Consider the following 24,668-nt stretch of genomic DNA (forward strand, 5'->3'; position numbering starts at 1 on the left):
GCTGCGTCTCACTTGAAGTTTGTCATTTATCCTGATTTTGGTTCTTCACTAGAACAAACTTTTCATCAAACTCTTCAGGAAGCATTAAGTGAAACTTAGCTCATTCACCCAGATGAACCTATAAGCCTTTGTCTTATGATCATGCTTGGAAGCATTTTGAAATACCATTGGCAGAAAGTACTCATGCTGGCAATGAGTGAGAATCCTCATCTGTATCTGTAAAGTGTGTTTTAAATCCTAATTCGAGTGGAAATGGATTGTTAACATGCCTCAAGCATATTCCTCCTTTGACAGGACTGTGCTTCTCAGATCTACGGATACTTACCTTCTATGCTGGTCTGTTATCCTGGAATCTCGTATTGTTGAATTACTTAAGTTAAAAAATAAGTACAGAACTGAGGTGACAGAAGAGCCTTTTATATTAACGGCTCAGCTTACTGAGAGGTTGACTTGTTTCCTTTCAGAGCTGGACACTGATGTTGCAGATCTGAGCTCCTGGGTGCCTGAGCCAGTTGCATTTTTCCACAGCTAGGGAACTTGCCCCCTGAAGCTTTTCAGCCCAGCCAGGGTGGTATGAGCACACAAGTGTCAGGTGCTTGAGGTATCTCAGGACCTGTCTGGAGGTGTCTCATCTTCCCTTTTTGAGTCATCTGATGGTTTAAACTTCTTTATTGATGAAAATTAAAAGCAACATCTGGCAGCGTATTTTCTGTTGTGTCCACTTGACCACTTGCTGGTTGGAAGGAAGAATTAAGTCAGGAGTATTCCCAGGCAGCTGCCTAGGATGGGGGACATTGATACTGCCCAGCCTGACCCTTGTTTGTGTCAATACAACCACACACAGAGGAAGATCTAAGATTATTACTCATTAAGTTCTTGTCCTTTGGAGGTGTCTTTTGATGATCCAGCTTTGTATTGTTCTGAGAGTATTTGTTCTTCCTTATAAGAGGAAGATTGGGTAGTTTTGTTATGTATTTTTAATCCCAGCTGGTGATTTCACAATTTTAATTTTCTGTAAATCTTTGACAGCTGTTATTTTGTTGCTTTAATTTTTTCAATCTATTTTAATACTTATCCTGCACAGCACTTGGTGAGGACAGGACACAGATGATTCCAGCCTGTTGGGTCTTCATAAGGCCTGGCCATTTTGCAATCTGTGGCTGTTTCCAGAGAACGTGGCTCTGGACTCTGTCTGTTACTGAAACATCTCCTCTTTCCTTTTCTCTTCCTCTCCTTCTCTGTGGGGAAGCAGGGAATGAAGAATACAGTAAAACAGAAACTGAAATGGTGATTAGAATTTCATGTGCAGTGGTATTTAAAATGGCTCTGCACTTGATTCATCTACATTTTAAAGCAAAGAGGGTAGGACAGGGGAAAATCTGTTAGTTGACCTGCCTGGGGCACGGCATTTCCTTTTCACTTCCAAAAGGCCTATCCAGTCTGAGGCAACTGGAAATGGAAAGATGTTGTCTGTGCCCTCGGGCTCTCACTTAGAGCTACCTTAACTTCTTGCTAAGTCTGCTTGTGGAAGGGTTTTCCCAGCATATTAAATGCATTGTATTTGTTCCCATAGACTTTAAATGCCTCTTTAAAACATAGACAGACTACTGCCATGTAGGTGCTTTTTTTAATTTGACTAAGATGACAGCTAATTTTGATTTCTGGTTGCTGAAACCTCTAAACCATTACTAAAATGCTGACTTCTGTCCACAGTTCTGTCCTACTCTCTTCCCCAGCACAGTTCATCTTGTCTAAAAAAACTTTACAAATTGAGTAACCATGAGCGATGCCAGAAGGGGATATGTTTTGATAACAGACTTTACCTGCTTTTGGCTTTACACTTCCCTTTTACCCATCCTGAAACAGGGGCTCAGAAGTATGAATTTGAGAATCCGGATCTGGAACATGGATTTTTCTGTGATTGTAACTGGGGCAGTGGGCTCTGATTTACCTTTGCCAGACAAACAACTCAGTGTAGTGCTGGTAATTCTCTATTTCACCCCTGGCAAAAGGCTGACAAATTTCTCCCAAGGTGGCAACTCAGCATGAAGAGTCCCTCTAGGATACACACTTAGGACAGAGAGGGTCCAATCACACAGAGAGGGCTTTGCTCTACTACTACGTGTATTTGGGACCGTTTGACCCTCAGGCCAGTTACCTGAAGGGTGGTAGGTGTCAGAGATGGCCAGAATTGCATAAGTACATCCCTAAAGTGGAAGGGAAAAAAAAAAAAAAAAGAGAGATCTTGAGACCTGCAGGTTTTTAATTTGTGCTGTATCTTCCTGTCTCACCCTTGCTTTGAGCCCAGCTATCCTTTGGAATACAAGGTTGGTCAAAGCACAGAGCCATCTCACCCTGTGCTGTGTCTCCCATAGTGCTGATTGTGCTGCTTGGAGAACCTACACAGGATCTGTCTACATATCCTGGAGCATCCTCCCTGAGCCAGAAATGTGAGAGATGTCCTCAAAGGAAGATTTCATCAGGGCACCATGTTCACCAATGAACTCTTCTTCCTTGAGCCCATCTCTTCCCTGCCTGTATTGGCTTTTATGTTACTGTCTGTCCATCTCTCTCTCAGGTACCCACTCATGCAGGTTTTTAAACTGAAAACTTTGTGCTCTCAGATCGCTTCATTGCCTGTTCCACTTTCACACATTGTCAGACAGTGACTTATTCTTCTTTAATCACCTTGGCCCTAATAACTTCTCCCATAATCCCACACTGAGCCATTGCTTCTTTCAGTTGGATGCTTCTCATCTGTTTGGTTTTCCACACCTTGGATCACCCTTGGCCCCTTCTTTGTGTTTATTCCAACTGAATTCCAACCCATTTGATAGTCTTGGGATGGTTTGATCATGAAGTACTTGGCAACTGGGTTTGTGCTGGATTTGTGCTTTGGGGTAATGAGATGTTTTCACTTCCCTGCCTGGTTACTCCTGTTCTCTCAGCTTCTTTGAAAGCCTTGACCCTTTTGGAGAACAACCCATGGTGACTCCAAAATCTCTTTTCTGAGTGGTAATAGCTCATTTAGAGCCTGTCATTCTTCATTCAGAATTTAAATTATTTTCCCCCAGTATGCATTAATTTCCATTTATTAACTTTATATTTCACCTGCCATCTTATTACTTAGTCACCAGGCACTAGAAGATCTTTAGGTGGAAATTGAGTTTATGAATCTTTGGCTCTAAGCAGCTGTTTTCTCATAACCCAGCAAACCTAACAGCCTTACAAACCAGTGTTCCTAATGCACACTTGTGTGTCATGTGCTCCCTAGCAATGTCTGAGCCTCATTGTGCTAGGTGCTGTATAGAGAGCACAAGGGAGTTCTTGTGCTGAAACTCTGAAAGGATCAAAAACAAACAAAAAAAAATCCACAAAAAAGCTGCTTTTGAGCTTATTTGACACCTTTCACGCTGGTGGCCCTGCAGAGATCTGAGACAGTCCCTATGGAGTAGCTGTAATGTTCCTTCAGAGTGACCGAGCAACAAGAAATGTCTATGGGATTGTGGAAAACTGGCCATGATCCTCTTACTGACCCAAACAGTGACCCACTCTTCATTATCAGTGGACTTCACTTTTCCAGGAGCTCTGGCTTTTGTTTTGAATGTTGATCTGGCAGCTGGATTTCAGGGGCAATAGTCAGAAACTACAGAATTCAAATCTGAGCCCTGTAATTCTCACTTGCTGAGGAATTTCTCATGTTTTTCTTGAGTCTGGTGGGCCTGGGAAGAAGTTTGATGCTTCTGCCTTTACCGTGGGCTCTTCCTTTGCAGCCTGAAGAGACCAATTTAGAAAGCATTTTGGAAGAGCATTGTTAAAAATAATACTGGCTGGCATTTCCAGGACTGAAACTTTGTGGGTTGTCAGTGTTGACTTAAAAAAAAAAAAAAAAAAAAAACAACCCCAAAATAACCTGCTACACACCCTGTTGAAACCAGAGGGAACTTTATCCAAAAAATGAGAGCGAATTGGCACAAGAGCAGCTTCCTTTTGCTTCATTAGCGAAGGATCATAGAATCATAGAATGGTTTGGGTTGGAAGGGACCTTAAAGCTCATCCAGTTCCAACCCCCCTGCCAGCAGCAGGGACACCTTCCACTAGACCAGGTTGCTCAAAGCCTCATCCAACCTGGCCGAGAACACTTCCAGGGAGGAGCAGCCACAGCTTCTCTGGGCAACCTGTTCCAGTGTCTGACCACCCTCACAGTGAAGAACTTCTTCCTAATGTCTAATCTAAACCTCCCCTCTTTCAGCTTAAAGCCATTTCCCCTTGTTTTGTTATTAACTGCCCTTATGAAAAGTCCCTCCCCAGCTTTCTTTCCCAGGATGAAGCTTCCTTTCAGTCCCTCTGAGTGTGGTGGATTTGGTAAACACCTTAACTACAGGTTCATGGGAAGCTGGTCACAGGCACACCTACAGCACTATTTTGCACATAATGTCAGGTTGAATATAGAGAAATACAGCTTTTCTTGTCATTGCTGGACTAGTTAATACCCACGTTGGGTAGGACCCAAAAGCAGAGCCTGGGAGAATGAGAGGAGTCCAAGGTAGCTTTTCCTGTAAATGTGTCCTTCATTTCATACCAGAAACTAAACCCATTTTCTGTGCTTAAAGGAAAGTTGATGAAACGTGGGGTTTTTTTGTTACTTCAGGCTCAACAATGGGTCTTAAATTGTTAATGTGCATTAAATTTGGGTTTGACATGCAGACTTCCGGACAGCGTTCCCCCTCGGATGGAGTTCAATGCGAGGTTTTGGACCTGCTTGCAAATGGAAGCTCTTTGAAAATGATGAGGACTAAAATGTGTTCCTCCTGCTGCTCCATTCCGATGGAGTACAGCTTGCTCTCTCTCCTCCTCCCCCATCAATCCCCCTGCCACACATGTTCTCAATTACTGCCTGCATTGAAGCTGCAAACATTTCTTGTGCATCTAGCTTTCTATATTGAGCTCTGGAAATATATTTTAGTAATTTGTGGGAGAATATTATGTCCCATGCTGGGAAAATTGTGTTTATGGTTCCTGCAGGGAAACAAGTTCATCAATTCCAGTCCACAGCAGTTTTGCTGTTTCTTCCTCCTTCTTTTGTGTCTTGGAGCACTATCATAAGAACCTCTTGCCCCCGTTGGATTGAGCCTGGGTTTCTCCCATCTTTGAAATAAAAAGCATATGCTCTGCAGTCTGTGTTTTTCAGTGCTGTCCACAAAATAATCATTGGGTTTTGGCTGAACACAATAATAGCTACTATGTACCCCAAATATTTGGGTTTGGATGTGCAGCAGCATTGCACTTATGAAAACTCAATTGTATTTCATTGTTGGTAGGATTTCAAAGTCAATATTCTGCAGCAGAGGGCATTAAAGGAGTAATATAAGAGAGAATCAAACTTGTCAGTGCTGTTGTATAGTGCCTGGTTTGGAAGGGGAAAGGAAACAGGGCTTACAGCATTTGCATTGTCCTCATAGGATAATCCTTCTGGATCCAATTGGTAAAATCTATTCACAAGCTTTTATTGTACATTAAATCATGCTTTGTTTTCAACTGGAAACCCTAGGTCCCACACCCACATCTGTAATGTGTTTCTCAGTTCAGTTTCTGATTTGTAGAAGATAATTTTGTGGTTAAGGGAAATTCTGTGTTATACTCCACCTCTCTCTTGTGCTGAAAGTAAGTTGGGCTCTGACAGTGATCAGGGGATACTGTTAGTGCTGTAAAAAAGAGTTTTTAAAGCATAGTTGCCTTCTGCTTAAATAAACGATGGGCTATTTCAAATGGAAAGAATTACTTTTACATCTCTTGTGTGGATAAGTTGGCTTGCAATAGATGGGCTTTTAAGAGTATTAGCAGGCTGGGATAGCAAAGAGAGAAGAGGAAAAGGTGTGTCTGGATCAATTAGTTAATTGTTAGATAACAAATGAATCCTTTTCCAATGCACACAAACTAAGCTTCCTTTTTATTTACTGCTCCAACTTCAGAGATCTGATCACAGCATTCTCTCCCAAAGCAAAGAGCTCTTGCCACTTCGATGTAAACATTCATTGACCCTTTATGAAGATTTGAAAAATCAATTTTCTATCATTAACAATGATAAAACTGTAGATGATATTGTTAAAGATGCTTTGGGGGGCATCAAACCAAAAGGAACAAATTAAAGGACTTGAATAAGAAGTGGTAAACACTTCTACCATCGTCCTCGGAGAAGGAAATTAGTACAGGCAGCACTGCACTTTGCATCAGACAGTAGTTTCATCTTTGCAAATAATTTTATTATTTTTGCAAGTTTGGGGATTCAAACATTTTTACTGTTGCTTTGTTTCTGATATGTTGGTTCAGAAACAAAAAGCTGGAGGAAGAAGAGCAATAAAACATAAGCAAAGTGATGCCCGAGATGCTCATTTAGTTCCCATTAGCACAATAAATGAGAATATGATGAGGCTTGGTTAGGTTTTATATCCCCACACTTCTCAACAGGGATGATTTTAGACCTCCATCACAAATGGAAACTGACTGGCCTGTAGGACCAGGATGGAGCAAGGTGTTAGATGGGACTCTCTGGAGGTAGTAACATAACTCTGCCAATTATGGTGTGGGTTGGTTTTTGTTTGGTTTTAAGTGGATAAGAGTCTTGTCTCATTTTCCTGTTTGCAAATCCAAAGATATTGCCGTCTAAATTAGCAGACTAAAATAATTCCTGATGTAATTTATGGATTTGCCTAAAGGGAAGAGACCTTCCCTTGCTGCTGTGTAGGCTTAGGTCTGCCCACAGCCTCCCTCGCTCACCTCCTCATGCATGGAGATGTGCCTGCAGCCTTTGGGACTGGATCCTGTAACCTTCACACTGGGAAAGAACTGCTTCTGTCCCACCAGGAAATCCAACCAGTCTTGGGGTGCTTCACTTCTAAAACAGGAGCTGGCTTAGTGCTTACAGCCTGTTTCATGGCTGTCCCCATGTTGCTGGCTGTGTTGACTGGAGGAATGTGTTATCTAAGGCTACTTTATCTTTTGAATATTTCTCTTACTGGCTGCTCTCTTGTCTCTTGGGCCTGAGGGCTGTGACGCTATTCACGCTGCGAGGGTCTTAGTCCCTTCTCACAGTTGTTCCTAATAAAAATCTTCGGGGAGAGGCAGAAGTGGGAAAATCTGTTTAAATACAGGTTTGAGGTTAACAGAGGAGAATGGACACAGAGGCCCTGTGGGCAGTTTTCTGTTGTCCCTAAAGTGCTCTGGGCTGAGAGGAGGTGTCCTTGCTCCTCCTGCACGTTAATGGTTATTATGGTTACAGCAGGTCAGCGTGGCATAGACAGCACCTCACCAGTGCTCAGTATGGCCGTGGCCAGTCCACGTTTCAGGCTCTTGGAGCATCTGCCTTAGGAGGAGAGGCTGAGAGAGCTGGGACTGTTCAGCCTGGAGAAGAGCAGGGGAGGGGATCTGATCAGTGTCTATAAATATCTGAAGTGTGGGGGCGGCCGGGCTCTTCTCGGTGGTGCCCAGTGACAGGACAAGGGGCAGTAGGCACAAACTGGAACACTGGAAGTTCCAGACAAACTTAAGGAAAAAATTCTTTCCTGTGAGGGTGCCGGAGCCCTGGGACAGGCTGCCCAGAGAGGGTGTGGAGTCTCCATCTCTGGAGATGTTCAAACCCACCTGGACACTTTCCTGTGCAACCTGGTGTAGGGAAAAAGGTTGGACTGGATGATCTCCTGAGGTCCCTTCCAACCCCCACCAGTCTGTGATTCTTAATATCACTGGTGTGCCATGCTGCTCTGGCTCCTGGAGAGACCTGCTGAAGGCAGAGATGTGGGTCTGGCATTTTTACTTGTGCTGTGGATCACCTTCTGCAGTAGCTTGACTTTTGTTCATTTTATCTAGTACCAGGTCTCCAAGCATTTCCTTTCGACATGAGAGTGGTGAATAATTCTTTATCAGCCTGTGGCTTTATGGGACTGCTCAGCTCCCTGGTAGTCCTCTGTGGCTCTGCATCGTGTTAGCAGGAGCTACAGATACGTGCCCAGTGAAGAGCTTAACACAGAGCGAGACAATCCTAATTGGAGTCTTGTGTGATAGAGACACACTACTGCTGTTCTTTCAGAGAATACAGTTAAAGGGAGATTTCTGTAAAGAAAAATATCCTCTGCTTTTGGTCTTTGTCCATTTTATATTGTGTGAAGCTGGTGTTGAGTTTGATGAAAGTCAGAAGAATTAGGGAGAGAGTTGGTGCAAACCGCTAACTGGGCTACATTCAGTGAATTGCACGGACAAAACACATGTTTCTGTGGCTTCTTTTTAACTCAGAAAAACATGTTAATATATCCTGGGCTCTTTTTTGTTATATTTCTGTGAACACTGCAAGTTTCTTATTTTTTTTTGTTTTGTTTTCCTCCCAGATTTAAATTTGCATTAGATGGCTTTCCCTGAAAGTTCACTTTTTCAAGTTGAGTCTCTATAAGATGATACAGGTTAATCAACAGTGACAGCTGGAGGAAGCAGATTTATTCATCTGTGTTTTCAGTGCTCAGAACAAAAACCTACTTTCTTTAGGCACTTTGCTTTTTGGGGAATGTAGAGTGTTTAGTGACCCAAAACCATCTCTACACAACACTTGTTCCTACAACTGGGTTTTGCTTAAATATCCCAATAACTGGAAAGCCATGAGCTCATGAAGACAGGATTCACTAAACTTCTTGGCTTCAATTCACTTAATTTCCTCTTACATTGCAAGTAGAACTCCTTAAGTTGCAAGCAGGGCTGTAGTCAAGCCAAGGGGAGGCCCATTCTAGTGAAAGGTCAACATCAGCCCTGACTTGGGTTAACAGATCCTGGGAGCACTCACGAATCAGGGACAGCACTGACACCCTGTACCTGCCTCTGCTGCAAACACGCCTCAGTGCTGCTCCTGCCGTGCAAACAGACTGTCACCCTGTCAGTGTTTACTCAGAGTCAGGTAAGGCCATCGAAATCGGTAGGAATCTATGGACCATGTGGTAAAAAGGGGCAGCAGAAGATGAATGGTGACTTGGGAAGCGTTGAGTAGCTGGACTTGTCTCACACCTCATGACTCTCACAGTGCACGCTCGGTGTGCTCAGCATTGCCCCGTGCCTGGCCCATGTCCTGAGGCTCCTCAGCCAGGGGAACTCTCCAGGCACGTCAGCTCCAATGGCTCTGCAAGGCCTGTTGTGAAATACTCCTCAGAGACTCAACAGCAAGCCTTTTAAAGCTGATTTTAACATCAGGAGATGGAGCTGTGCTCAGTTTGCCTTGAGCTCTGTAGAACCAGAGCTGTAAAAAGGCTTTTGCCATAACCCATGCTGACCCCAGGCAGGTGCCCAGTGCTCATCACCCAGGTGCCAAGCAGCTCTGCATGCAGACCAGGATGTTCCTGGGGTGAATAGCAGGTGTCCCACCAAAGACCCTGCACAGTTACCAAGTGTAGCTGTCGCGGGACACCCAGTTGCCACTGCCTTGCGCCACACACACCCAAGGTGTGAGGGAAGCTGTGGCTTTAACTTTGCCTGCTGCCTGCCCTTATGTGGTGGGTTGACCCCAGCCAGCTTTCCATAAACCTGTAGTTAAGCTTTTTACTAAATCTACCCCTTTTTTTCCTTAATTATGTTATCACAGAGGTGTTACTGATGGGCTCAGCCTTGGCCAGTGCTGGGTCTGTCTTGGAACTGGTGGCACTGGCTGTGTGGGACATGGGGGAGAAGCTTCTGGCAGCTTCTCACAGAAGCCACCCCTATGCCCCCCTGCTACCAAAACCTTGCCACGCAAACCCAATACACCTTATCAGAGCAGCCTAGTGACTTTGACTTCTAGGCAGGTAGGCAAAATCAGCTGATAATTATTATTCTTGCTGAACTTGAAGTTGCCAAATTTGTGTTATGAGAAAAATAGGAAATTATTTTGAGTGAGAAGGACCACTTGTTACTGACTCAATGACTGTGCTTCCCTACAAACAAACATGGTGATGTTTTCCATAGAGTCAAGGGTCAGAGATACACAGTACACTCTGTTCATGTTCACCCATATGCCAATGAATTTGGGCTCAGAATCCTGTGTGGTGACAGGAAAGAAAACTGGTACCTCGCAGGCAGTATTAAGCAACAGCTTTCAAACTTTGTGAGAATAACAGAAGATGAATGCTGTAGTAATTCTCTGTTTCCTGTCTCCAGTGGTTAGAGTGTGGAGAGATGTCTGCTTTCAAGCAGAAAAGCAGCTAGTTCCATCACCACTCTGACACCTGAATTTTTTTTCTCCACAATAAATCTAGAAAGTTCGAATCATATTTGGGAAAGTGAAACCTAAGTGAATGCATGTCTTTCCTCTCATCTCTGCCCTCCTCCAGCCCTCTCTCCTGCCTTGCTGTGTTCCCTACTTAAGCAGACAGTAAAAATGGTTTCTTCCATCCCCCTTGTCATTTGCTGCATCAAGATAAACGTCTCCTGAGCAGAGGCATTAACTGGTAAAGATTATTTATGGAATTAAGACTTGTGGGGCACAGTTATGTCAAAATGAAATAGTGTCTTCTGTGAAATGTTTGTTGCTGGCATGAAATTCTTTATTTCAGTTCAAACTAAAAGGAAGTGTTTCGACTTTAAACTATAAAAAGTTATTTCCTAGTTTTGATTTACCAAGAACTTCTTCCCACAACTTCTGTTGCCCCTTTTTGGGAAGCAGAATGGCAGAGACGACAAAACAAAATTAAATGAGAAGTAGAGGTGAGGGAATTCCATTTTCCTTTTTAAAAAATAATTAATTTTTTTAGGTTACTTCAGGAAAATTGAAATTATTTTGGTATAACTGATTTTTTTTGTTTGTTTTTCAACCAAGCGCTGCTTCCTCTCTGAGCACCAGATAGTCTTTCAGACAGATTGTATCCACCAAATCCTCATGAGCACCAGTATCCAGTACTGCTAAATACCCAGTAAAATGCTAAAACCTAAAGAATAACACCCTGTGGTTGTGTGAAGTCAGGTGCAACATGGGTGAGGATCTGCTGCAGGTCCCTGACCTTGTTCTTTGCACCCTTATCTTTGAGGATGTTTACATGATGCCTTGCAGACTGGAGTCTCAAAGTGCAAGTGAGCCATTTGGAGGTAACTGGGTGACTTTTCTCAGCGTGTGGAAGGAAGGACTCCAGACAAGCACCTGGCACTTGCGTCATCTGGACACTGGCCAGAGCAGTGAAGTTCAGATCCAGGTTTTTGATTCAGCCCCATTCACTAGTGTAGGTGGCGACTGGTGACGTTCTAAGTAAAAATTGCACAGCAGAGCTCGCTTGAAGTAATTTATGACCTGGGAAGAAAAATCTGTGCTAAGAATAACTTTTAATTACATCAGGTCAGTAAATTATTCTACAGACTCATGCCCAGGACAAGTCTTGTGTGTAGAAGATGAGTTAACTTCAGTATGTCCATTCCTAAAGTCATTGGTTTGTGTATTGTTCTCAGTGAGTTCATAAAAACAAAACAAAACCCCACACCCCCAAAAATCTCTGTATTTGTCTCCTTCAATGGATGAATAACAGATGAGCACAGTAACACTTGCATGGTCTTAAACTGCATTTCTCTTTCCTGCAGTACATCTCTGCTGAGCACCACAGACTCTTTGCCTGTTGGAAGTCATGCTGGGATGGGAAACCAGCATCGTTCACATTCATCAGATGGAATGGCTTAATGATGGAGCTGCACTTGGGTGGACTCAGACCTTTTCATCTCCCTTACATAGTTTTCTTCATTAAGCTGAGCTTTCCACTCCATTCCAGCATGTAGCACGCTTTAGTTTTTTCATGTGGTGTATTTTCTTACTACAACTTCAGTGCAGTTTTGGCTTCACTCTTCACATTTGGCAAGAATTTGTTTCTCCACATAAGTTGAGATAAAACAGATTTTCTTACAGAATCTTCCTAAATACGATGGTGGAAGTGTATTGAAAGGGGGGAAAAATAAACCAGCCAAGTTCCATGTTACTTTCTAATTGTTTTTTTTTAGGAAATATTAAAAAAATGTCATGACAAATGAAGGGAAGATATGTTTTAGTATCCCAAGTAACAGTTTTAGAAAGCAATACTGCAAATGCTGTGCTTTGACTAGTGAAAGCATCGTGGCTTGGGCTTTGCATACAAAATAAACTCCAAGTGTGTGTTTATAGAACAACAACAAAAAATCTCCTGTGGTTATGTTGAATATTGTAACTTTGTTTAATCTGCAGCTTGGGAAGTCTGGACTGACCAAGTCTGACTCCAGAGAAATAGAACTCGTATCAGAATTACTCGTTGGTAGTGTTTCAAGCTACTGCTAATCTTTCATTTGCAGCAGTCATTTGATTTGCATGGCCTCTTGCAGTCCAGACCACATGGAACTGTTCTGATGAAGACTTGGACCACAGTTTGATACTGGTTTAATGAAGGCAAATACAGCAGATACCCAGCTGACTCTTTTTTTAATAGTCTTTATTCATTTTTGCGATGTGTCCTGGCTTTATCAGTAAACTGTACCGAAGATCAGGATCTTCTTCAGCACATCTACATCTATTTATTTATTTTCTGTATTGCACATCATCCTTTTTGTGTTTCATCTTGATTTCTGTTCTTTCAGGGTGCTGATAATTTTTCTGTTTTTCTGCTCCCAGTTCTCTCAAAGTCTTAAATAAAGACTTAAATAACTTCCCCAACTACACAAAAGTAGCAAGGAGAGGGGCTGACTGAAGGGGTCCCCCCCTTTTAACTTTACACGATGTAATCTGTAGCTTAAACTGTCATCATTATTATTATTATTATGGATCAGACCAGACCGTCATGGTTATCATGGTGGAAGTTTTGGCAAAGCACAGGCTGTGAGGCTTCTCTGAATTTCTGTCTGTTTGTGAATACTGCTTTCCTTGGCCACAAAGCTGTTAGTTTTGCTCTGGGTTGGTTTTGAAAATGATTAACTTTCTGTAATGAACCAAACTCTGCTATCACGGTGACTCTTTAGGCGGTCTCTGATTGTATTTGCTAATGTCTCCGTCCCAGGTCTGAGCTCAGCTAAGGACTGGAAGGAATGTTGCCGCTGTCCTTTGACCGTTTCCAACAGTCCTGTGAAATCTTTAGTGTTTCCCTTGGTAGGGACAGCAGTGCAGAGTTTGTTTAAACAGCTCATACGAGCAATAATGCTCCTTTTAACAAGGTAGCAGCCTTCTAATATCAGGCTGCAGAATTAAGCTACTGTAAGAAAGATGAACCCACCACTTTCTGATCTGAGCATTGAGTGGAAAGTCAACTGACACCTATTGCAAAGAGTTTTGGGGGTTTTTTTTGCCTTTGGATTTCAACTAAGCTGTGTTTTATCAGTCTCACCAGGAAGATATCAAAGTGTTTTGGCAAACAAACAAATACGCTGTTTAGAAAACACCAGCAATTTCACTGTTTGCAATTTTCAGTGCCATTTGACTGTATAGTCTTGTAATTAGATGGTGTCAAGTACTTAACATGTTACACAAATATGTCAAAATGCATTAACAACATAAGTGTTCTTTACTGCTTTCCTAAATACATTTCACAACATGTTGAACTAGAATCCACCCCTTGTCATTATTGATAAAACTGCAAAGAAGTTAAGATCACCAAGAATTAGATGATTAGCATGAGACTGTCTTTCTATACTAAGAATATATATTATCATGATAATGGTTGGAGTAAAGCATACAAATCCCTTCTCATCTAAAATGAGAAAGCCTGGAATAAAACCCAACAAAGTATGTTTTTCATATTCAGTCAGATCAACTTTTTCCTGCTGCTTCTTTGCAAACTTTTGGGTTACCTCCAGACTTTGCATTTGAATGCCTTTTAGACATGACATTGCTCTTGAATGGCATTTGGCCACAGTTCTTGACATGTGGGGAGGTCAGTCGCCCACCTGCTTCTGGGAAGGATCCATAGAACAAACAGCTCTGCAGCATTTTACTCTGCCTAGGCAACAATTAACTAAGTAATTTCCTTATAAATGAGCAGATAGGACTTGCAGCTTCCTTCAAGGCCATCATCTCTGCTGAACTTCCAAATGAACCGTAGTTGTATTCCCACAAACATGTGCTTCCTGCATGACCCAGACCCGATGGAAGTCGCGTTCGTTCCAGTATTATCACCCCTGTGATCTAGGCAGGTCTGAGGACCACACGTCTTGAGGAGACGCTTCTGGTGTGGACCTGCAGGTGAGGCCCACCAGAACGCTTTCCTGCCTGCTTGCTTCTCCCATGGAGACCTGAGTGCTGTTTGCAAACTGAAATGATGCTGTTGCTGCATCCTACACATGCTTTCCTGCTCTGCGCAAGCTTGGGTATTACTTCCATACACAGTGTAAGCTCTGCAGTTTCAAAGATCTAATCTAATAATAGGCTGGTCTACATTTGCTGCGTTGCCAGAAAAAGACATATGTTGTCAGGCAGTCGAAGTCAGCAACAGTGCTGAAGTGGAAATGTGCCGAAACACAAAGAAGGCAGAAATCCAGAAGAATCTATCCGAGCTTTGGCTATTAGGAATCTAAAAATACTGTTTTCTTACATACACGCTTTCCACACGTACTTAGAGAAATACTGTTTGCCTGATGTCTCAAAATTATTAAAGAGCAATTATTTTCCTTTCTTGGCTTTGATGTGATAATAGAAGATGCTGTTGGCATTGAGCTTATTGAGAACTGGTGTAAGAGGAAAGAGAAGTGATTGGAATAACTTCAGTAGAAGAGATGTGTAGTATAGTGCTGGAGCGAAATATGGTGTTGAGTTCCTTCTGTCATTGATGATTCAAGACATGATTTTTGAGTTGTGTTCACAGTGGAAGTAGATCTTTATATATGCCTCAATGCTGAGGCACAGGTTTTAGGGTGAGGACTTGAGTTTTGGCAGCATGCAATGGTAAGAAAATTTTCCATGTTGTATTTTATCACACAGTGTTTGCAATTCCAATTTTTCATCTTTTCTTTGGGAAAAATAATGCAAAAGTGAATGTATATGACAAGAACTACTGGTCCTCTCTGTGCTGTTGAAAAGACTTTGCTGTTAAATTGAGATGACTCTATGCTGCTGACCTTTTCCAGCATTGCAGTGAGGTGGGGATTGGGCTTTGAGCTGGTGTATGAAGATGCAAGGTTTTGACAGGCATTCTGAGCCAGCAATTATGGGATTTCATCTGTACATATCCCTTAAATACCATCACTTTTAGATGTGTGCTAAGCAAATGGCACCTGTCACAATCATACTTTCACTGCTGGGGTCAATGTGTGCACACAAACGTGTATTACTGTTCTGGAACAAAATTCCTCCATAAATGCCATTGCAGATCAAGAAAGATTGATTGATTGATTGATTGATTTTTAAATATTAATGGTTCCTCCTTTAAGATGACTAGCTTCTCCCTGGTCAGCATGCATGTTGCTCAGTCAAGTAGTAGTAGCAAAGAATTTTATTTCAGTGACTTCTCCAGGGAATTCATCTACGAAATCACAAGTGTTTATACCTCCCAGGAGCCACCTGGAGCAGCATCCCAGAAGTCCTTTTTATTGGATCACCCATCACACAGGTTACATCCTTGTGCAGTTAAGAAGTAAGAGTAAAAAAAATGGGCTGTTACTGTTTTCTGCTTCTCTTGGCACTATTCCTGGAGAGAGTTGAGTTAGTAAATGTGGCTGTCACAGTAGCTATTACCAATGACACAAAATAATTAAGTTGTGGTTTGTGTTGTGGTGGGGCCACTTCTGCATTTTCTAGTGGGACGTCTGTGCTAGGAGGGAGAGTGTCATGCTAGATTGTTGTGACGGATGCTTCCAGGAAAACAGGACAAGTCTCCAAAGGCAGGTTGTCAAATACTTTCCATTTACATGAAATCCTGTTGGTTACATGGCAGATCACTAAGAGTTGCATGTTGATTCTCCTGGTTTTCCTGATGAGGTGAGGGGGAGGGCAGCAGCCATCTCATTTTTCTCCTTGTTGTTTTTGGATGGGATAGCTGCAATCCTTGTTCTTTTCAGCCAGTCAAAAGAATGCTCAAGCCAGTTTTTAGTCTGATTCTCTATCAAGTGGATGTTTCCATTTTTGATGTCTTGAGCCACTAGTGTGAGGTTCCTGGCATTGAGAAGTCCTGGAGGTTTGGGACACAGATGCTCAGCAATGCTGAGAAGCCCTGGTAGTCCCTGGTTTCTGACTCCTGCAGAACTGTGCTCCATGCAGAAATGATACTGTGAACACACTGTGAAATTTGGGGGCCTTAAGAACAATCTTTCTTTTTCCAGTATTTCAAATATTTTCTGTAGGTGGCCTCAGGTGAATCTGATAGTATTACAGTGTAACTGCAAAATCCTGCTCTTCGGTCCTTATAGACACAGGCTCTTCCTTTGGCACCTAATTTTGCTTCCCAGAGGGAAACATTTCTCTTGAGGCTTGGGTGGCAAACACAGTCCATGTGCTCCAGCATGATCCCAGAGGGGCCAGGAGCCCTGCATGGACTGGGGAGCCGGCCAGCCCTGTGCCCATAGTTTCTTTTAGTAGATGTTGTTGTACATATGTTGATGTGTCAGGAGAAAAAAAAAAAAAAATCAACTATATGTGGTGTTAAACCTTAAGGCTGAGGGTTTTTTGTTTGTGTGTCTGTAGTGGAAGGATCCCATGTCACATTTGTTTTGTATCTCGCATTAGAGGTGACATTGTGCTCAGTGCTGAATGAGATACCAAGGCTGTGCCGCACGTGGCCTGCGGTGTCAAAGATGAGCACAGAGAAGAACAGAGGCAACGGGAGATGGAGTGGGGGGAAGCTCAACCTTGTGGTTGTTGTGGCTTGTGGCTGCTGCCACTTGTCTCTTCACCTGTAGCTCCCCACGGAAGGGGCAGAGACCAGCAAAGAGAATTGGGATGCTGTCTGCTGGTGGGATAAGCCTCTGAAGCAGTAAGAGGAGATACTGGGACTTGGTTGAGAGATTAGATGTCAAACCTTGACGAGGCAAGAAGCTTCAGTGGGTAAATAGGGAAGAGGGATGCGTGTGTGAATCATGGGAAGGCTTTTGGAGGGCGCTGGAGTGATCAGTTGGTGAGTGAAGACATTTGCTCTTTCAGTGCAATACAGCAGGTCCTGGGCTGTGACAGGAAGCCTGAAGGGATGTGATCATTAAGAAAAGTAACTAAGAACTAAGTCATAAAAATAGTAAGTGTTTTACCAGCTCCATTGTGCATAGGCAGGCAGCAGGGAATGTGGGTCACACAGTTGAGTGGCTGAGCCAGGAATAAAATCCAGGTCTGTTAATGCCTCAGGCCTCTCCATACACACCAGACCGTGGCTCTTTCTTCCAGCACAGCTTGGGTGGGAAAGGACCTCTATTTTAGGTGGAAGACCAGGCTCCACTCAGTCCAGTGGCTAATCATGTTCTCCTGCTGTTTGCCTTTGCCAGGTGCAAGTTCTTCAGCCTCACAGAAACCCCAGAGGACTACACCATCATTGTGGATGAAGAGGGCTTCCTAGGTAAGCATCTGCGTGTGCCACTTCGGTATCCAGCCTGGGGGTGGAGGAAGAAAACACCTTTTACTGAGATTATAAACCAAAGTGTTTGTAAAACAGGTCTGTTTGTCAGTGCTAGCAGTGCAGCTATGAAAGGTGCTTTGATCACTTAAGCACGCTGTCTTTGCTGCTGTGCTGTACAGGGTGTTTCACACATGGAATATGAATATATTTTAATGCCTGGAGAAGAGCACACACAAGTCTTAAAGAGCAACTTAAGCATATTTGAAAAAGCAAAACCATCTGCATATCATTGTATTAAAATGAGCTGGCCTTTAACCCCAAACCTCTACAAGCACACCCCATCTTGTGTCTCCAGCTTGTTGATCCAGCCTCTCTCTTTAAAAGGAGCACTTGAAGATGAGTGGTTGGTATCATCCCCACAACCATCACAATGCTGTGGAGCTGTGAACGAGCTCCTCTACCTCATCACTGAAAGCTGTGATTTATCCCCTGTTCTTACAGCCAGCTCTCTCTGTAAGAAATGTGTCATCTTTGCCCGTGGTGGCTGAAGGTCCCTGCCCATGTCAAAGGTGGAGTCAACTGTGTATCAGAGAAGGTGGTTGGCATATGCTTGGGAGCTGCAGACGCTTGGCGTTGGGCGAGTGCTGATGGAGAGGATGGTTTGGCTTTGTGGATGGAAATAGTTTGTAATAACATTTATCATGTGGGGAGGTTTTGTTTGTAGCAGTGTTATTGAGGTGGTGGAATGAGGAAGTGTTGTGCAGCTATTATTATTTTTGTTCAATCTCTGCTTTCTGTGGTTGGAATTAAAAGTCTACACATTTTACTGGGTTGGAGAAAATTCATTAAAACATGAAAAAAGAGGATTTCCTTCCTGAATAGAAATTAACTGTCGAGTAGCTACTTGTGACACTGTAATATTCAATGGATTTGTAATATCCAAACCCTAAGGAGAAAATTAGAATCTATACCATATATATTTAGTATAGAGTCAAAGTTTTATAATCAGTAGTGTTGCTGAATTATTCCCCTTTCAGTTTCAGAACTACTCATAAACATAGAATAAATTATTACATTTTAGAACACTGGAGTGGTGATAAAGATTTTCATAAAGTAATCACTAGGTTGAGAATAGGTGAAGGGATCTTTACAGCTATTGCTGTTTGTATTTGGGAGTTGTGGGCTTTGATTGAAATTGTATGTCACATATTCTGCTTTTGCTCCCAAAAGAGGAGGTGACATACAATTCTGCTGCCACATTGTCCCCTGTTGCATTTTTTCCGGGGACATAAGCACAAAAATTTGACTACTATTGGTACTATCAGCTTTTTTTTATTATTGGTGGTAGCTGGGTAAAATTGATTCAAATTTGGTTTTGTCATCATAGCAGGATGCAAAACCTTCTTCTAAGAGATTAATTTTAAGAGAGAATTCAACAAAGGAGGAGAAAAGTTGTTTGTTTTCTCCAAGGGCCACAGCACGTGGCTGAGCAAGAAATCCATTCCCATTCTCAGGAGGGAATCTGTTGTCCCTGTAGATGTGCCTTGCTAGGGACACACTCATCTCCAGCATCACATCTCTGTGTCTGACACCCATGGCACTCATTTCTCTGCCCAGCTGGCACAGTGCAGATTCCTCAGTTCAATCACTTGTGGCAGGTTTGGATTGCAACCACCCCCAAACAGCCTCTAGCAGCCACACTGCTATTTATCTCTCTGAAAATTACTCCAGCTTGAACCAAAGGTAAGCGCAGGCAGCGGTTTTGCTCATCAGCAGTGGAGGATTCTGTTGCACTGTGTACACCACTGGTTGGACTTGGAGCAAATCCCAGTTCTAGCCAGACCAGTGTCCTCGAGGAGCTGTCTGTCCACTGGTGCCCTGGGTTATCTCTATGAACCAGACAGTGCTGCTGCACTTCAAAGCAGCAGTCCTCTCTGCTTGGACCCTTTTGACTGTGTTACCTTGGCTCTCGTAGGCATGTGAATTTACTGCTGATGGTTACAGTGCCCATGTAACTTCTGTTGGGCTGTGGTTTTGGCAGCATAGAACATCCTTTATTCATTATTTTATTTTATTTTATTTTATTTTATTTTATTTTATTTTATTTTATTTTTTTCAAATACACTGCATGCAGTTGGGGTGTTAAAGCAGGATTTTGTAGGAGAGAAGTTCACCTTCCAGGCAACACAAGGGAAGGAAGGAGATGCCATGGCCATCCTCTACTATGGCATGGCATGAAAGCCAGGTACAAAACCCAGTATGCGTAGTGGTGTTATGGAGCTGGCAGCTTCATCACATTTTCTCTGCTCTTTGCTAATAAGTGATGATCTGACAGCAAGTCTTGTGTGCTCTGCAACCTGCTGACTCTGCTAACACAACCCCCACGCCCTTTGTGTTTGCATCCAGCCCGTACTCCTCTCTGAATTGTCACCACCACATCCAAAGCTTCCTCTGAAGCTATGCATTGAGTCTCCACTGTTTCTCCATCCCTGTTCCTTATTTCCATATACCATAAGTGTTCATGCTCTGGAGGAATTCAGGATCTACCCTCTAGGATGTCTTGCAGCAGTGAAAGGGCTCTGCTTTGCTCCCTGCTCCCCTCGCAGTCTGGCTATAAATGTCTTGGGAGCAGGAATCTCACTTGGCCTTTGTATCCTTGAACCGGATCAAAATCTCAGAGGACTGCAGCATCCCACCTTCCTCAGAACAGCACCTATCACATCTGCCTCAAGTGCATCAGCTGCTTCTTAACTGACTAGAGAAGCACCAGGTTCAGCTCAAGAATTACAAGGGTCAATTTTCACCTTTAGTGAGCAGTTTAACTAGCAAGTCCAACAGCAAGTGACTGTTTTTCCCTTTCCAGGTCACTTTTGTTCTTCCAGTGCTTAACAAACTCGATGTAAATCTCGGAAGGGCAGACTTTTCTGTGTGAAAAGTTAGGACCTTTCTTTCTCAGGCACCTATATGAATTTTTGCTGCAGCAGCAGTGAGAAGATAGTCCTGTTAGCTCGCATCTCTCTGGTCAGTCAGGCCCCTTCTGCATATCACGAACAGCATTGAAGGGAGAAGAATAGACTGGAGAAATAACTGGCACTTTCAGCAATCCTTGAGGTTAACACTTCAAACGTACTGACATGCAACAATCATTCTCAACTGTTTTGTCAAAAAATAATCCTCAGGCTTGTTTCCCCGCGAGTAGCGAGTGAGTTGGGCTGGTAAAGAAGTCATTATTTCTTCTCCCCAGAAAACGTCTGCAGTGCAAAGCCGTAACCTGCTTAAGCATTCATCGTGCTGGAAGGGAATGGCTACAGCCTAATTCTTTGCTTTAATTCCCCAGCAGTGAGGTGGGGATTATATCTGCACAGAACCTTGTTTGTTCCAGTGGTTGTTTCTTGGGCTTCGGTCTGTTAATGAGGAAGAATTTTATTCAGCAAATAACGCATGGGGACAGTGCACAGAAAGCTCTTTTCCTGGCTGATGCTGAGATGAATTAGCAGAAGGAGCTTGGCCATGGGCCCTCCTGTGTGAAGACAAGTGTCTCAGCTACTGGGGTGCTTGAACAGCCATGTAAAATCCTTGCATTTATCACCTGCTGTGCAGCCAGCACGTGGCAGAAAAGCCGAGCGGCTGCTGCTCCCTGAAATACAGGAATATTTTAGTTCAGTTTGCTTTTTTCCCCCAAGGCTTGACTGAAAGCAGGAGCTGCCTGTTCATGGTGCAGATACACCTGTCAAAGGGCAGCAAAGACAGACTCCCTCCATCCCTGGGCAGCTTTTAGCCTGTGGTCTTGCTGGTCGCAGCAGTCTGCATTCATCACTTCTAGCTTTCACATGCTGAAAGGAAAGCACGTTCCAGCACACTTGGGGATAGCCATGCTCTCGGAAACCCTGTGCATGTGCATCGGGAAGCAGTTTGCTGACATTGCAATCCTGTCCTGGAGATGCCATCTGAATAAAATAACGGGGTTTGGGGATAGCAACGTTCCTCTAGTGGCACTGTCACTTCACAGCTGCTGTACCATATATCCAGAGAGCCTTTTATTGGAGGTAGAGGGGAATTTGGGGAGCTTGGTTTATTTTGACTGTCCTTTTTCTGTTCCTGATCTCTCCAGCTGGTTTGTCTGCAGTCCTCTTCATCCTTTTTTCTTTTGGAAGTCCATTACTAGGTTTAGCAGTAGCTCTCCTTGGGTAGTTTTCAAGGAAATGCCATCCACCTAACCTGCCATTTTACAGCACTTCTCTAATTGCACAACACGGTGTGAAATGAAGAACCAACATTTTCCCTCAACCACCTTTATTCCCTACAAGCCTAATGAAGGAAGAGCCCATCCAGTGTTATCTGTGTCAGTTGGTGCATTTGTATGGAGGTGAGAGATAGCTACGGTTTACCCTCAGGTATTTCTTTGTGTCAGCATCTCTTGCATCCACTTGAAACAAAGCCAGACTGTTTGGTAAGGACCTTCCCCGAATCACCACCACTGGGACCTGGCTGTGTGCTCAGGGAAAAGGAGCTCCTCTGTTCTAACCATTCCTATGGCAAGATAGTCTCTCTACACCTAGAAGGCAACAAGTTCTACTTTTGAGTTTCTGCCCTATTTATGATGGAAAGAGGAGTCTCACTGTTTGAGACAGGGCAGTGGATCACAGAATCATAGAATCTCCTGGTTGGAAAAGACCTCTGAGATCATTGAGTCCAACCATACCTGTCCACTACTAAACCAGATCTCTGAGCACCCCATCTAGCTGTCTTTGAAACACCTCCAGGGATGGTGACTCAACCACCTCCCAGGGCAGCCTGTTCCAGTGCCTGAGAACCCTTTCAGTGAAGAAGTATTTCCTGACATCCACTCTGTACCTCCCCGGGATGGAGTTAGAAGGCTTCTTTCTCTCTTGGGGTGACAGCCCCAAGCCTATTGCTGCCCTAAACTAGTCTCCTCTGTAACCTTGGCAGCTACTGAGTTGCTCCATGAACATCTGCATAAATCAGGTCTGTGACAATCTGTCACTCAGGTGAATATGTCCTGAAGATGGAAGATTGTAAAGCAACAAGTTGCTGCCATTTTCAAGGTGAGATGATTGCCTTCCCAGCCTTGGCACTAGGTTGGTGTCCCTTGTGTGCACTCTTTCTCTGTAGACACTGAACTTAAAAGGTATCAGAGAAGGGAAAAAGAAACCAAATGCTGGGGTCAAAGGAGGAGTGAATCCTTGTGATTTCCAAGCTGGTAAAAATTCTGATTCCAGTTTCAGGGAAATTGAGGGTGAGTGAGGGAAGCACATCACCATGGACCATTTAGACTTCTGCCTTGTAGAACAGACCAGCGCGTTTCATGTAGGTCACTGCAGTCAGCAGAACCTTAGGTTTGGAACCAGAGAAGGGCAATTTGATTTCAGTACTGAAGCAGCAGTGGGAAGATCCCCTGTGTGAACACAGAGCAAGACTCCATCTCCCCACAGAAGTTCATCTGCAAGATGGAGATGACAGCCCTTCTTTTAACCTTCTTTGGCATCCTGACATAGCTAGTAACTTCTCTAAGGCCAGAAATCCACACATTTACAGAGTTTCCAGAATGAGGAGGCTCCAAATCTCAGTTCATACCTCACAATAAATTGCCAAGTACATTAAGAATAATTGAACTATTTGAAAAATCTCAACTAGTTAAAGTGGCAGAGAGATTTTTTTTTTTTTTCAGAATTCATAAAATGTTGACCTCATTCTAATAAAAAGAAAGGATAAAAATAAAACAAAGCCCTCCTGGTGGCAGTGCTTTGTTTTGATAGCCATCCTCCTCAGACAACCTGTTCCCTATCTGACCTTGGATTCAGGACCATCATATGCTTTAGAACTACAGTGAGTCCCTTTTTCAATAACATCAAAATGGTAAATTGCTTTCACTGTCCTCTTTCTCATCCTGTGTATAAAATGGGCAAGAAATCAGCTTATAAATAAGTGCAAACACAGAACCCATCTAGCTGGGGGCAATCTGTACCTTTATTGGAAGATACAGAGGCAAGCAAGCTAACAGATGCATCTGGGTTTTTTGAATATTTCCTCTAGAACTATTTCTCCTTTAATTTTGTTTTTTTATTGCCCAGTGACTAGGCCTTTGTATCCCGGGCACGGTGGCTTAATTTGCTTGCTGACATTTATAGCTCTGAATTCCTTCCCCTGGACTGCCAGGAGAGCCTGCTGGTTGCTAGGCAGAAGATGTTTTTCTCTATTAAACACGTGCACAATCGCTCTCTTTCGGATCTCTGTATTGGCCAGGCTATGCTGTGTCTGTGGTTTTCAGGTTTTGGGTTTTTTTTTTTTTAAGTAATGTGGTATTAATGACCTAAATTCAAATTAAAAACATGAGGATTTGAGTCCTGGCTAATAAGAAATACATGCTTGGTTGGGAAGGTTTTTCCTGCAGTGCATATATGCTGATAGAGATCGATAAGCATGTTGGGGGCTGTGATTACATGGGATTTCTGCCTGCTCCCGAGAGATGGTTGGGTTTGGTAGTTAAAGCTTTTGGGGGAAGGGAGGGAAGGATGAGAAATATGTAATATTCCAAGGTCTGGTTTGTGTCACCTGGGGAAAGGAGCGTTTTAGCTTCTTCTTAGAGCTCATATGTGAGTGGGTTTGGAAATCTTGACAGAGCATGTTATTCCTTATGTTTGTAACCTGCCACGTAAAGTCCTTTGGTCCAGTTTCTCTGCTTGCTCGTATTTAAAGAAATACTGCATAAATAATACATATTTTTCACTGTTTCCTCCAGCAGACGGGTGGGTATTGTTATCTATTTTTGTTTTGCAGCCTGTGGTGAGAAAGCCCAGACATCTCTTCCTGAACCACTTGACTGGCCATGATTTCCTCCTTTAAATTTATTACGTCTTGGCTGCTTCCTAACACTTTCCAAAGCCTGAGATAGATGAGCAGATAGATACCATGGCTCACTCTTATCAACCCGCTCTCATAAATGCAGGACCTAAAAAAGCTTTTCTGGCTGAAATGACAGAATGATTCACTGAAATTTTAGGTTGGTCTCTAAAAGCAAGATGCAGCTCAACAGAGAAATAGCAACCCTGCTGATTTGTTTCACTAGAGAGCGTTTGAGCATCTGCATGCATCCACTGGTGCTTTATTTATTTATTTATTTATTTGTTTGTTTGTTTTTAAGGCAGGACTTAAGGGGAGTTGGTGGCTTTC

General features: G+C 43.1%; 1 protein-coding gene across 1 annotated transcript in view; it reads left to right on the forward strand.

The window, feature by feature from the left end:
* The first annotated feature begins 10,470 nt into the window (after positions 1-10,470).
* LOC104521014 (cytosolic arginine sensor for mTORC1 subunit 2) overlaps positions 10,471-24,668 on the forward strand; it is a 64,119-nt gene continuing 49,921 nt past the window's right edge. Inside the window, exons 1-3 of the mRNA XM_029083727.1 lie at positions 10,471-10,495; positions 17,240-17,291; positions 17,365-17,477. Coding sequence (XP_028939560.1) covers positions 10,471-10,495; positions 17,240-17,291; positions 17,365-17,477 — 190 coding nt within the window. The remainder of the gene's footprint in view (positions 10,496-17,239; positions 17,292-17,364; positions 17,478-24,668) is intronic.

The sequence above is a fragment of the Antrostomus carolinensis genome, unplaced genomic scaffold, assembly GCF_000700745.2.
Source record: "Antrostomus carolinensis isolate BGI_N321 unplaced genomic scaffold, ASM70074v2 scaffold39452, whole genome shotgun sequence".
In the NCBI taxonomy this organism is placed as follows: domain Eukaryota; kingdom Metazoa; phylum Chordata; class Aves; order Caprimulgiformes; family Caprimulgidae; genus Antrostomus; species Antrostomus carolinensis.